The 13,991-nt window shown below is 36.5% G+C and overlaps 8 protein-coding genes across 8 annotated transcripts; 7 read left to right on the top strand and 1 right to left on the bottom strand.

The window, feature by feature from the left end:
* Positions 1-97: 97 nt before the first annotated feature.
* PHYBLDRAFT_166209 (hypothetical protein) lies at positions 98-2,202 on the top strand (the record flags this gene model as incomplete). The annotated part of the gene is made up of 7 exons (XM_018435380.1): positions 98-356; positions 636-947; positions 1,052-1,154; positions 1,355-1,404; positions 1,485-1,636; positions 1,723-1,822; positions 1,994-2,202. 7 exons carry the CDS (start codon positions 98-100, stop codon positions 2,200-2,202), a joined length of 1,185 nt encoding a protein of 394 aa, XP_018294275.1.
* Positions 2,203-3,332: 1,130 nt separating this feature from the next.
* On the top strand, positions 3,333-3,924 carry PHYBLDRAFT_166210 (hypothetical protein; the record flags this gene model as incomplete). Its single annotated transcript, XM_018435381.1, has 2 exons — positions 3,333-3,420; positions 3,494-3,924. 2 exons carry the CDS (start codon positions 3,333-3,335, stop codon positions 3,922-3,924), a joined length of 519 nt encoding a protein of 172 aa, XP_018294276.1.
* Positions 3,925-5,382: 1,458 nt separating this feature from the next.
* On the bottom strand, positions 5,383-6,256 carry PHYBLDRAFT_143218 (hypothetical protein; the record flags this gene model as incomplete). Its single annotated transcript, XM_018430951.1, has 4 exons — positions 5,383-5,505; positions 5,608-5,759; positions 5,887-6,027; positions 6,106-6,256. 4 exons carry the CDS (start codon positions 6,254-6,256, stop codon positions 5,383-5,385), a joined length of 567 nt encoding a protein of 188 aa, XP_018294277.1.
* Positions 6,257-6,429: 173 nt separating this feature from the next.
* Positions 6,430-6,851, top strand: PHYBLDRAFT_143219 (hypothetical protein; the record flags this gene model as incomplete). The annotated part of the gene is made up of 2 exons (XM_018430952.1): positions 6,430-6,440; positions 6,557-6,851. The coding sequence occupies 2 exons, from the start codon at positions 6,430-6,432 to the stop codon at positions 6,849-6,851; spliced, it is 306 nt and encodes a 101-aa protein (XP_018294278.1).
* Positions 6,852-8,497: 1,646 nt separating this feature from the next.
* On the top strand, positions 8,498-8,830 carry PHYBLDRAFT_143220 (hypothetical protein; the record flags this gene model as incomplete). The annotated part of the gene is made up of 2 exons (XM_018430953.1): positions 8,498-8,688; positions 8,767-8,830. The coding sequence occupies 2 exons, from the start codon at positions 8,498-8,500 to the stop codon at positions 8,828-8,830; spliced, it is 255 nt and encodes an 84-aa protein (XP_018294279.1).
* A 1,977-nt stretch (positions 8,831-10,807) lies between these two features.
* On the top strand, positions 10,808-10,972 carry PHYBLDRAFT_95644 (hypothetical protein; the record flags this gene model as incomplete). Its single annotated transcript, XM_018443920.1, has 1 exon — positions 10,808-10,972. A coding segment is annotated over one exon (165 nt), but the record flags the coding sequence as incomplete, so codon positions are not given.
* Positions 10,973-11,469: 497 nt separating this feature from the next.
* PHYBLDRAFT_186199 (hypothetical protein) lies at positions 11,470-12,715 on the top strand (the record flags this gene model as incomplete). The annotated part of the gene is made up of 1 exon (XM_018439202.1): positions 11,470-12,715. One exon carries the CDS (start codon positions 11,470-11,472, stop codon positions 12,520-12,522), a length of 1,053 nt encoding a protein of 350 aa, XP_018294281.1. The 3' UTR covers positions 12,523-12,715.
* Positions 12,716-12,719: 4 nt separating this feature from the next.
* PHYBLDRAFT_143223 (hypothetical protein) lies at positions 12,720-13,565 on the top strand (the record flags this gene model as incomplete). Its single annotated transcript, XM_018430954.1, has 1 exon — positions 12,720-13,565. The coding sequence occupies one exon, from the start codon at positions 12,720-12,722 to the stop codon at positions 13,563-13,565; it is 846 nt and encodes a 281-aa protein (XP_018294282.1).
* Positions 13,566-13,991: the final 426 nt, after the last annotated feature.

Here is a 13,991-nt window from a genome sequence, read left to right on the forward strand (position 1 = left end):
GATACAATCACTCGTACTCACGTACTCAAAGTCACCAATTAGGATATTCTTTTCTTATTATTAAAGTGCTTAAACTAGTATTTCGTAAAAACTCGCAATGTATCCTGAAGGTCAATTGTCACCATCAGTACCAAACTCACCAAGATATACTCTACCGCCAATCACTTCACCAACGTCTCGACAAAACATGCATCCTCCACAGCCTCAATTTAATCAAAACAATATCCATCATCGACCTATGGACCGTGAACCTGATCAGCCCAATTTGTATAAGCAACATACTCCTCAATTCGCAGCGTCTTCATCAGTATCCTCAACATTTGTGCAGATGCTAGCATACAATAACACACACCCAAGTAACAGAGGAGAGAAAATAACCCAACACAACAAATCAACTACTTTTAGTAATCACCCACCACAACAATCACAACAACCATTACCGCCACAGCAACCATTACCACCACAACCACAACCACAACCACAACCGCAACCACAACCGCAACCACAACCGCAACAAAATAAACACCACCACCAGCAACACCACCAGCAAAATCAGCAGCAACACCACCAGCAAAATCAGCAGCAACACCACCAGCAACATCACCAACACCAACAGCCAACGCTATTATCTACAGCATACACAAGTACAGTACAAAACACATACTCATATCATCCCTACCATGAATATCCTTCATATGGAGCACCACACGAAACTAGTCATCAAGTAGGAGAGAATGAAAAGGCTCATGTAGCAGCACCGTGGCCAGCGCAATATCGAACAAATAGCAGCAGCAATAATGTAGTTTATGGACAGCCATCTTCCGTTTCAATTTCGACTCGTTCTCCAATACAGATAGCAACTCCTGAAGAAATTCATCAGTACACTTACACTAATCTCCCCAAAGAAAACAATAGTAGGAATAGTAGTAATACTCGATGGCAGGAAGGTATGTAATGTGTAATTTATAATGTGGAGTATAGTTATCTTTGCAGTACTTATCATAGCTAGAATAATCTTTCTTCTTCTCCTTTTGACTTAAATTTCATTTAGGTGAAATAGTTCAGGTTACCGAAAATGCACGGACAAAGAAGGAGCGAGAGTATAATGAGAGGGTTCAAGAGATAGAGCGCGAGTTTATGGAAAACAAAAGAATGTAAGGTATCTCTTTCTTCATCTTTTAGAGAGAGAAAGGAGGAACGTGGGGAGAAAAAAAAAGGAAAGGAGAAAAGATGTGTTGGGATCTAGTCTCCGATCATGCTCTGACAGCAAAAGACCTTCAGTACTAGCTGAGGAATTGTTGAATTGTATTGGATTTATTGAACCCTAAAACTGATTCGTCGCAGCATTTATCAGGAAAAGATGGAAAAAGTCCAGGAAGAACTCAATGAGGTGTACAATGGCAAGTATATAGTGTACATGCAACAAATATAATTTACGAGAGAATCTAACTGGATTTATATATCTGCATAATTATTATATACAGGGGATTATGCCTTGTTTGATGAGAGACTAGCAGCTTTGGAAGATAATAGGGTTTTGATGATAAAGAATGCCCAGTTGATGATGGACTACCAAGTAAAGTGTGTTGATAAACAACATGACACAGACTGGCGTACTCTAGAGAAAGAGTCTATGGTACGTATTCTCAAGATCTAGAGGAAAATATTGTTTTGTTTAATTTTTTGCTTTATTGGTTCATGGGGTGGGTTCCCGTCTTGTAGGCAGAGAAAAGGGAGCTTCAGAGAGCAATGTATGTCATGTTAGAAGAAAAGAGAAAAAAACTAAAGGAAGACAAGGATGGTGAATTGGGATCATCAAAAGGTACGTTAAAAACAACTATGGGGGGAGGGGGGTTATTTGGCTTGGCTTGGCTTGGCTTGGCTTGGCTTAGTGAAGAGAGGTGAAGAGAGGCAAAATTAAGGGAAGTAAAGTGTTTAGTCCAAGTACATAAATAAATCAATAAAAAACAACAAACAAAATCACCATATCTAGAACTCGCCTATTCGACTCACCACACCCGCAACCGCAAAAGAATGATGCGGAAGCGAGGTAACCCTCTACTGAAACTGGACAGTATACCGCCCACAAAGACGGGAAACTACACATCAAAACGCCGTTATGCCGCAGAACATATCCTTTTTAATATAGTAATTACTGCTAATTCTAGTGCACCAGATTTAAAGAAAGAAAGAAAGACCTAAATAGTTCACCAGTGTGTTGGTTCTTGACTCTTTTATATTTAATTACGGATGAGAGACTTTTCTTCGATTGGGCACGCACTGACAGCTCGGAATGAAGATGAGCTTGAAGCTGATTTGCTAGTAATGCGCAAGGTTCGTATCAATTAGTGTACACTATCCACACATGCAAACGCACGCACATACGCACATACGCACACACACACACACACGTAAAGAAAGAAAGAAAGAAATATGCACAGGTGCATGTAAATACACACACACATACACACATACGCACGCACGTTAGTTGTTCTAGACAGAACATCAACTTTACTTTCTTAGGGTGATCAGTCAAAGCCACAATCTAAAGCCTCAATAGCCGTCCACACAACTACAACCACCAGAACCACCACTAGCAATCGATCATCAACAAAACGATAATAACTTATTTTCACATCATGGAATGACCTTTCTTCTTCTTTTTATATACATATTATTGTTCACTTATGAGTCTCACTATCTATCTATCTATCTATCTATCTATCTATCTTTTCTTGTCTGTTTGTCTGTTTATATTTTCGTTAGCCTTTTCTTTTCCTTTCTCTATTTTCTACTATTCATTTTATTTTTACTACTACTACTTTCTTCAGTGTACAAAAAAAAGTACATACTTACTCCCAGAATTTTCTTATTCATTTACTTCAATAATCCGCCACGACAAAACCGCTCAAAAGAAAGAAAGAAAGCAATATAGTACAATGCAGTACAGTGCAGTACATTCATTGTCAATTGAACACATCTTTGAAAATAATGTTTAGTCCTTAGAGAATATTCACTATTCGGTCTTTGCTTGGAAAGGGATCAGTCCCTTTATATTTGTATTGCTATTAGTACGAGATTTTGAGCTACGATCTCAATTTTTTGTTACAAATATATCATGCAAATATATTTATGTGGCATAATGTACAGCCACTTGCAAAAACATTTCGACCTATGAGCCCAAAAAATTACTGGAGAAGAATTATGGCATATAATCGACATGCAACTACTTATCAGTAATAATAGCTGAAGTCTTCAAACTTCGAAAATTTACAGACATGGATACTTAAAGTCGATTGCACCATACAAGGTTTGCTCACTGTGCCAAAATTATGTGCCAGTCTGAATTTGAAAAGTGTGGAAATTTGAATTTGAGAAGTGTCCCCTTTTCAGCGAATGAGCAAATAATTCATGAAAAAAGTACATATGTGTGTGGGCGTGCGGATCAATGTTTATATTTGATAATTTCTCATGTCGATTATTAATGGACCAGCCAAAGTAATCTTTATACCTCCGATCGATGACAAAGATCGTTTTGCAAAGTTGCACTGCATTGCTGAATCAAGCGACAAAATAATTGAGATTAATGGCAAATTAATTGAATACACCGATCCAGAAAAAAATGACTGCATGATTCCTGATGCCTTTTATGAACTCGATCTGGGTGGAGACAGCAAACAGACGATCCTCGTACGCCGTAATGTCGGGAATGATGCCGCGGGATTCTACACACACCCGAATGAAGATTGTTTGAACCTCGGACTGACCTGCGAGTTCGAGACACACTACTTTACACCAGATCAAAGCGCGCGTAACCATGCCCAAGAGTATATTCCACAAGTACTTGCCGATCTGAGTGAAGAAGACAAACAGGAAATGGTTTTGTGTGTAGGAGAGCTGGTCATTACGCCTAGATCCATATAAAATTAAATATATAGATCGATAGAAAAAAATCATGGTGATTATACAACTAAGATATATACAAGATTTTAATTGCGAAATAGTGATTTTTCTTTTTAATATAGGTAAACTCCCAAGTTGATTTAGTGGAATTCCTATTTTAATTTAGTAGACACTGCTTGTAATATCAATGAGAATTGTCTTCATTTTAATAAATCTCCTTACAAGATCGGCAAACCTTAAAGAAACTAATGCTATGTTGGACCCAGCCATCACAGATCTCTTTTATAAGCTTCATACTGTGGTCAGGGATATAATGGTATTACAGGTAGTAGCGATTAAATTAAAATAGGAATTCCACTAAATCAAAAAGAAAAATCACTATCTCGCACTTAAAATCCTGTATATATGGTTGGACTTCCGAGGACAACTATCTCTTGTAATACCCAATGGTGTATTTGATAAACAAACTCCTAATCACTAATCTTACCTAGAGTCTTCAGACGCAAAATACAAGACAATACACATACATATTCTTGAATTATATATAAAACGCACACGCGCACACACAGTAGAAATTCAATAAAGATTATTGAGCGTCTTTAGCATTTATTTTATTGCTTAAAACTGGGTTCGTACACTTTATACTATATGTAAAGTCAATATAATATTAACATTTCTCCCATTCCCGTTGCATCTTAACCTTTAAATTATTAAAAATTGTTGATAATGAGACCCTATCATCTATTACTCTAGCTTTTTGAGCCTATCCAAAACATGTTCAATTGGCTAGAGACTTAAACTTTGATCCGCCCAATTCACAAAACCAAGCATTCGTACTTACCATTTTACAACTTCGTTAAGAATTAGTGTGATAACCGGTTCCATATATTTTGCGCTTTAAGAAATACTTTATTATATACCTCCAATATAAGGTATATTTGACAGTTTACAGCCTAGTGAGAGCTATTATAGCAAATTATAAGTATATTATATTACCATATTTGAGTCCATTAGCTTTAGAATACAACTCACATCTGCCTTCTGATGAAAATAATCTTTATACAATGGATTTTATGGATAGAATGAGAAGATGGTATTATTTTTTATTTGAAGGAAAATACTCTTTTTATATATATCTATTCGATTTTTACCAGAGGTTCAGCTATTCTAGAGCTTGAATGTATACACATGTACTTTTTTTTTTCTATAAATTATTCGGACATAGTTTTGGAATTATATAAAGCAATATATATGTGTATGTGCCGTGTTACTGTCCAGACAAGTATCAAAAAGGTGAACTTCTCTAGGATATGTTTATTATTTCATTATTTCATTTTATACATGTATATTCATGGCCATTATACGTATGGCTGCGAATATGAAATAAAATAGAATGGAAAAAGAATAAAATAAGAAAAAAACAATGTAAATGGATTATATATACACACATGCACGCGCGCGTCTTTGTTGGCAGAAATTTTAAAATGATGCACATGTACCACACAGACTACACAGTCCGATAACCCCACTACTAGTGGGTTGATATGTGTAGATAATTGAGCCAATGCAAAGGGTATTGTGCTCTTGAATGGATTGTATCATCTAATTGAAAGGGAGAGACATTATTAAATTTTCTTGGTCCAATGAACAATATAAATCTTTCTCTCTCACACACATATATATGTTTTCAATAAGATACTTTACTTGAAGGGTCGCACAAAATCCACAAGATGGGCATTCGAGGGTAGGGGTCGAATAGCCTTGACTATACCGAAGTACTGAACAATGGCAGCGAATACAAGTTGTGCTATCAGGGCGGTCAGCACAGATTTCAGATACATCTGGCTTTGTCTTCTCTAAAGAAATTATAATGAGTACATTGTTGTGGTTTTGTACATCTATATTATATTTCTGAATAAAACCAGATTTTATTTATTCATTCCAATTCATTGTTTTATTTGTTTATTTATTTTGATATAGTACCTTGCTGTTGTTCTTCTTCCTTCCGTTCTTTTTCCTTCTGCCCTTGATAGTGTGGTTCATTTTCATCTTCGATTTCTGCATAGTCCCGCATGCCTACTCGTTTAAGAGCATCCTGGTGACTATTTTTAAAATCCTCCCACTCTTGGGCAGCCACCCGCTGTAACCACTAGGATCAATGCATAAGAGAATGATGAAACGACTTGACATGACAAATCTAACTTGTAGTTCCGCTTGCCTGATCCTCTCTACGACGATGAACAAGATCCTGCCGCGCCATTTTGGATCGATCAATGGCATTTTGCCGGAAGCCTTCTTTCCAGATCTTGTGACGCTCCTCTGGACAGGGCTTGTTACATTGACGGCGGCTCATGGTCGATCACCAAGGAGGTAGGTTGGAGTTGAAAGTTGATACAAAGAACTAAATTTGAAGCCAATAAGGGAGAGTGGTGGGACTGCGACTGCGAGATTACTGGGTTATGAATATATATATATATAGTATTGTTCTGCAACAAGTCAAGTTTTTATTTGTATTTTTTATAAGAAATGCTCGGTATGTAAATTCGGACCTTATTATCTCGCAATAAAAAGCATTTTCTGCGTCAATTGAAGACATAATTGCGCAAAACTTTATTCCCCGCAAAAAATCCATTTCGGCAGGTATAAAAAAAAGGCCTTTCATTTGGTTGGAATTCTTCGGCACCGTCCCTCCGCCTTCTGCACTCTCCTCTGCATTCACGTCCTTTCCCTTCCCTCCTATGCTAGATCCCAGTATTCCAGCTGCTTCGGTTTTTGGATTGAAAATCCTTGAAATCTGTGACCACCACTGGGCACTCCACTTCAATTCTGCCCCCTTTCTACCTTCTTTGGTTCTTTCCATTGCTCGCAAATCAATCTCTCGCCTCTGTCCTCAGCTCGAGCTTAACTTTGCTGATTTTCCCCCGCATAAAAACACACTAACATTTTAACACTAACAAAAATCACACAAAAACAAGTCAAAAACCAAAAAGCCAAAAACATCAAATAACCCTCATAAACCCTCAAAACAAATGGTGTAATTGTCTCTTTTTCCCTATTCGTTCAGAGAACTTTAATAAATCTAAGCCTGTAAAATCTCCATACAAACAAACAAAAAAGGCCGTTTTTCCCTTTAATTTAGATTGTTACAATATGATGAAAATATTCCTTTGGATTTCAATGTTTCCAAGCTGTGTGCGTCTAGATGTATACAAAATGACTTAGTAGTGGGTGAACGAGAGAGGGGATTTATATGGCAATAAAATATGTCATCTATTCCTGCCCATAATCATATAGACAATGTCAATAAAATAATGTGCACCCCACTATCGATTATTCAGCCAAACCATTATCCCTCTCTTAATCTGCATTCACCCTCATCATTTTTTTATCACTCCCCACTTTTCTACTCTCCTACATATCCCCATTTTTTTCTGTACACCACCTGCTTGCTTTTAGGTCATATTTTTCTATTTGTCTTTTGTAGGAAAGCTAATAAACTTCTTTTTATGGTTTGCTTATTTTCATTTTCAAGGTAGAAAATTATCCTGTACTTACTTTTTTTTACTTTACCTAAATACACACTAAGATATGTAGAGTATTCACATTGGTAAGACAGAGAAGGACTAACCATCATTAATTAGGCCAAATGCGAAATATAGAATACGTATTGATAGTTGCATAAAGGCAGGTCTTCGGGCACAAACTATTCATGTACAATATAGTTGAGAATATACTGTTGAGTACTTTATTTGCATTTGTTAAATATCCTCATAGACTTTATATAAATATCTTCCACATGAAAATAATTTAGCTCTAATATTTGCTGATAGAACACAACATTTCATTATATCTGGAAACATGAAGTCTGACTTGAGATTCTGAATTGGGCATTTATATCTGGTCCCTAATGGTCTATAATAATGGTTTTTATAAATATTGCGTACACCGATTAGTCTACACACATTTTGTACACATTTAAATCCTATATATTTTCTCGTTATAATCCGAAATATGTTAACTTGTTAAATTCTCACTTGGAAGAGTCTAGTATTTGCTCGAGGAGTGTAAGGTACATATATGTACTTTATCTCTTATCTCATAGAAGTGCTATAATATTCAAGATTACTCGCTTTTTTATACAGATAAATACTATTTGAAATTCAAAGCAGCTCTTTGACAATTATGTAGAACTCGCTATCAAGTATACTATTTCCATTAATAGATACTTGTAGTATATATTCACGGGTAAGAATTAGGTACTCGTACTTAAGACACAAAAGGAATGAAAGGTAAAGCCAGAAAGCTGTTTACACTTTATGTATTTGTACATTCAAAGGTACTCAAGTAAGGTTATTACTTAATGTTAAGGTAATACGACACCTACTTTTAGATATAAAATATTATATTTCAGATTTTCTAGGGCCAAGAAAATTTCACAGGCATAAAAACTCTCTTCTTTGGTGGCTTTACTTATATTGGACTGTCAGTTTGGTACACCGATTTCTAACACACTGTATCTTTCAATTAATGTGTACACTCGTACACTCGAAGGGATAAATATATATATATACATTACTATATAGAGTATATCAACATGGCAGACGAAATCCAGCCATTAGGCAACTCAACACCATCCTCCCTGACATCTAAACAAGTTCATTACGCCCGTTTGAATGTGCAACTTAGCGAATTAGAAAAGAACATTAAGAAACTCCAAGAAAATCTTCAAGTCACAGCAGAACAGATCCCAAGTTTTCGCAAGCTTGGTACCCTTCATTCTTCCATGTATGTACTGTGTGGCTATATACATACATACGTATATATATACATTGTTTTCATATCATAGCTAATCACGCCTAAAAGCTTAATGTCTTCCTCAAGAGTCCTAAGTGAAAACGATACCACAGAGACAAACCGTGATTCTTAATGATAACTCACACAGACTATAATCACAGAAATAATATTAACAATAATAGAAATATATATATATATCATATCATATCATATACACCTTATTAAAAAGAAAGGGAGATACTCTGCAAATGACTTACATTTGGTCTCTATATTTTTAAAACAAGTTCATGAATTACCCACGCACAAGTAACTCACGATGTAATTGTGTTCCCAATTGAGATGAACAATAGGGATAAGCAAACAAGGAACTGTGAAAGGAATATATGAATCCTGCACATATTATAGACGATGGTAATTGTGTGCCCAATTGAAATAAATAGTAGAGAAGTAGATAAATTTAGGGATCAAATGGCACACTATATAGCAATTGAATTTGCACAAGAGAACTTTTAGCTATCAAGACAGTTATAAAAATTTGAAAGGCTTTCATAAATTTAGACAAACAGGTAGTGCAAACAGGTAGTAAATACTTAAATTGATAACAGTATAAAAAACACATAAGACACTTCAGGAAGAAGTGTTATCATAAACGTTAGAAGATGAGTACACAATGTATGAAATAAAGTAAATGAAACTAAACAACAAGTGCAATTATTACTATTTTATTTGAACCAAGCTTTTCAACTTTTGTAAGGGTTATGTTTTTTTTGAGTATCAGATATTTATAAGAATAAAATATTTAAATAACCTTAGAAGAACGGTTTTTTCTTTCTTTGCATAGTATGGTTATTGCTTCTTAAACTGTCCCAATGGGGTCAACCGGTCTACCTCGTAATACTTTAAAATGAAGATTATAAACATCTTATTAGGGCATTGGTTATGACTACTCATTTTCACCTTTAAAATTTCGAGATTCTCTAGTAAGCATAAATAAGACGTCTGCAAACTAAAGTTTTCATAAATATTTTCTTACATTTTGTTGCTGAACTCGCGTCATACAGCTGATAAGAATACCTGGTATTGAATTCTTTTTATATACAAAACTTAATAGACTGCCGTGAAATATCGGAGTACGCGTTTTCATATATATAAATATATTGGTTTTAAAGCTATCATTATATTTTGGATAATAATTCATATTTCTATATATTTTTCTGGAAGATGTACTAGCCGGTAATCATACAATTAAAATAGTCAACACAAACAGAGTTAACAGAAGACATAAAATGGAAATTCAAAAATATAAAAGAGTTTGTAAAAAGAAAAATAAGGATAAATAAAGTATTCGTTTTAATGACAGGCCGGTTTCCGGATGATCTCCGATAAAGAAAGCTCAGGTACCAAATGGTTAAACGTTGGGATAGGACCAAGTTTTACCGAATAATAATAATAACGAAATGGTGCCAAATTACAAGCAAGATTTTTTTCTTACTAAAAAAGCTGGTTATATGGCTCATTAAAGCTTGAATATAGTATATAATTATCTTTTTGCTTAAAAAATCCTTCAAACAAAAGGCAAGTTGATACGCAAATAATTCGTAGCTTGACATGCATGAACCACACACACACAAAAACACACGCGTAAGGATTTGACCATGTTTATTCTTTAATTTTACCGTCATATGTAAAGCTTACTGTCGTAAGAAAGTATTGTTGTCTACTTCAAATTCAGATATGATATATTATTTTTGTAATATGTACAATATGTACAATTATTATAAAAATTTAAAAAGCATTTATCACATTTATTTTCATGCAAACCGTTCAAATCTCTACCTCCAAGAAGTATGATTGGTCTCTCTAAGCTAATAATATTACCATGACTTTTTTTTTTAAAAAAAAATCATTAAATTTTGTTTGACTTGATCCAAAGAAACCCAGGCGTCTTAAATTTAGGAAGAAGCACCTCACATTATGCGAGTGACGTCACTTGGTTATTGGCCACCCGATTCAATATCACAGAAAACAAAAACATCAAGAGCCCTTTACCTAAACCACTAAGCGCGCCATGTCTCCCAAGTTATCTCACAACGAAGCCAACGTCGGCACCCCCGTCTACCACGATCCCTGGGCTAAGCGTGAGGCCTGGCGCAAGCACCCCATCTTCTCCAAGACTGCTGGTCTGAGAACTCTTTTCCCTGGTTTGGGCATTGCCACAGTCGCATTTGCTGCTTATTGCGGTTATGAGGCTGTTTTCCTCAAAGACAAGAAGCACCATTAAATAGATCGTGTTTTTACAAGGGTAATTGGCTCAAGTCTATTTCTGCATCGGGTGATTTGCTGACTGATTGTTTCATTTGGATCGTAGAACAATACCTCGGCTGGGCCTGTAAATGGAGGAGAACACAAAAAAAATGAACTGAAAATAAAATATATACATATAAAAAAAGAGGTTTTTGTTTTAAAGTGTCCTTTAATACCCATGAAAAAATCGAAAGGCAATATTGTTCTTATTTCTGGAGTGTGTACGAGTATAAGTGCGAGTGCAAGTGATTTGTGTTTGTGTTTACAAGGAATTGAGAGAATCAAGGCTTGAAGTGGACATGGTCGCGTGGGGTGTAATGGATGAAGTAGTGGAGGCCAATGGTTTGCAGGTCTGAAGTGATCATTGGTTTATCCATTCCCACGTGCGGTCTTTCATTGGAGGAGTTCTTCCGGTATTTAAATGGCGTACCGGTATATTTTATCTCTTCTTCTTCTTAAGCAATACTCATGGCAGAATCACTAGACAACAAGACACCCGAGACAGAAACGCCTCGTTTGGTATTGAGGACCTACCGGGCAACTGATTTTCCTCATGTGGACCATATGTTTGTAAGCAACTACTTTGCGCTCGTTCCAGAAGGTGTCAGACGAAAGTTATGGTCTCCAGCGACATGGGTGGTGTGGTTTGCAGTTTACTCGTATCTGCTGATGATTGTGCCCGTATTGCTGGGCGGCATGGATTTTCCATCCTGGGCAGATACCGTACTCAAGCTCTTCTTCACATTTTCTTGGGGAGCAATTGGCTTTGCTGCCTTATTCATTATCACCGACCAATTTGACACCCAAGACCGCGTTGAATATGCACGCCAAAACGATATGAAGGATCCTGAGGTTTACTACCTCAACTGGAACAAGAAAGAAGTCGAGGTGGAGGATGCTCCCAAAGGAAGCAGCGAAAAGAAGCAGGTCACTTTTGATAAAGATGCCAAACCAGCTACTGAAATTATTCGTGAGCGCAAGCCCGAGTCTGAACAGACTCCTTCACACTTTTGGGTTCTTTCTATGGATGGCGAACCCTGTGGTATGGTTGGACTGGCAATTAACAAGGATACTGTATTTGATCAAAGACCAGCCCAGCTAGCACCCTGGCAGAAGATTGGAGCCGGATTATTCCGTCGATACAACTTTTCTGTTCCCAAGTTCCTAGATACTCCCCCCAAGGTTGAGCCCAAGGTGTTTTCAAAAGCCCATGGACCTCGCACAGCTACTCTTACCAGATTGACAGTCAAGTACGATTATCAAAACTGTGGTTTGTCTACACTTCTTGTAAACCGTGCTCTTTCTTGGGCAAACGAGAATGGTATCGACCGAGTTTATGCGGAAACCAATGAGATGATGATGGCTGCAGAACAAATTCTCGAAAAGAGACACGGATTTAAGCGTATCAATAAGAAGAGTACCGGTTGGTTTGGTCAGTACGAAGCTGAATGGGAATGCAATGTTAAGGAGTGGGTCGCCAAGCATGAAGATCAAACAAAGGAAGCTTTTAAGAAAACCTGAGTGCCCAATTGTAAAAAAAAATTGTTTTTTTTTTTATTTGTCCAGCTTTATATTACATAAATTAATCATTAGAATCCTTTCACTTCTCACATCCAACATTTTGCCCCAATTTTCTTATTCTCGTGTCACAATTCAAACTGTGAACCAAAATAAAATTAAAATAAACGTGTTTTTAGCTCCTTTATTCGCTATTAATTATGAAAACAAAAGAGGTAGACCGGCCAATTGCGACAATGGAAGGCTGGGAAGACGGTTCCAAATACAAACGAGAGCTATTTAATCTCGATCGTTGGGAACTTCAGTCAGCAGATCAGTTAACGATTCATATCGGACCTCATGACATTGTATTGGTGCAAGATCCACATTCAAGTCACCTGGGAGGATATATCTGGTTAACTGCTATTGTATTCTGTGCCTATCTCGAATCATTGTGCGAGAAAAAAGAACGTCATGGATGGATATCTCTCGACCGCACCAAGCGTTGGGTTGAGTTGGGATCAGGTGTGGGATTGATTGGGCTTATGCTTCGTAAGATGGGAATCGAGGATGTTATGATTACCGATATTTCTGAACTAGTGCCTGTTATGGAGCGTAATGTTGAGGCGAATGGATTCACAGTCAAGTCAGTTAGTGGACGGAGAAAGAATGAAGCTTCTAAAACAGATGAAGTGTTGGTGGAGCCTCTTTTGTGGGGTGATGGGGATGCGATTGAACATGTAAAATCTTCTGGTGTGATTGACTATTTGGTGGCATGCGATTGTATCTATTCTGAGGCGAGTGCATTGGATCTGGTTGATACGATGGATCGGCTGGCGGATGAGACGACAACAATTATATGTATCAGTGAAGTTCGTAACCAGGCAGCTCAAGATGCTTTTATGGCTGAAGCAAAGTCACGCTTTCACATGGAGCTTCTTCCGCCCTCACAGTGGCAGGGAAAGGTGAAGGGAGTTGCGTTTGCTGAGACATTGAATCTTTACCGATTGCGTAAATCTGTGGCGCCTACCAAGCACAAGAAGAGAATAAAGAATAAGTCTTCTTAAAAGATTAAAATATTTAGAATAATAGCAATAGTTATATAGTTTAATGCATAGACACACACACGCATTTATTTATATATCTATACACAAAAAGAGGGGGAATAAATATACAGTTGATTTTCTTGTAATTGATCTGATAATGAAGTTCTGACCGATACTGTGGTCCTTTACCCGACCCTTTGGATTGGCGCAAAATGTTGTAACAAGGCTTGTTTAAATTAGAAGCATGTATTATGTACAAATACATCTACCAAGGTGTACATATTATATTTTTTTTTAATAATAAATAACAATTTTAATAATTTTAATTTTTTTTAATATATTGCTCAATATATCAACCTTGCACGCACAAAAAAAAACCCAAAAAAAACTCCTACTCCAGCCAACCAAGTACTATTCGAACTTCATCTTTTCTTTCTTACTTTTGCC

This window comes from Phycomyces blakesleeanus, assembly GCF_001638985.1.
Source record: "Phycomyces blakesleeanus NRRL 1555(-) unplaced genomic scaffold PHYBLscaffold_6, whole genome shotgun sequence".
Taxonomy (NCBI): domain Eukaryota; kingdom Fungi; phylum Mucoromycota; class Mucoromycetes; order Mucorales; family Phycomycetaceae; genus Phycomyces; species Phycomyces blakesleeanus.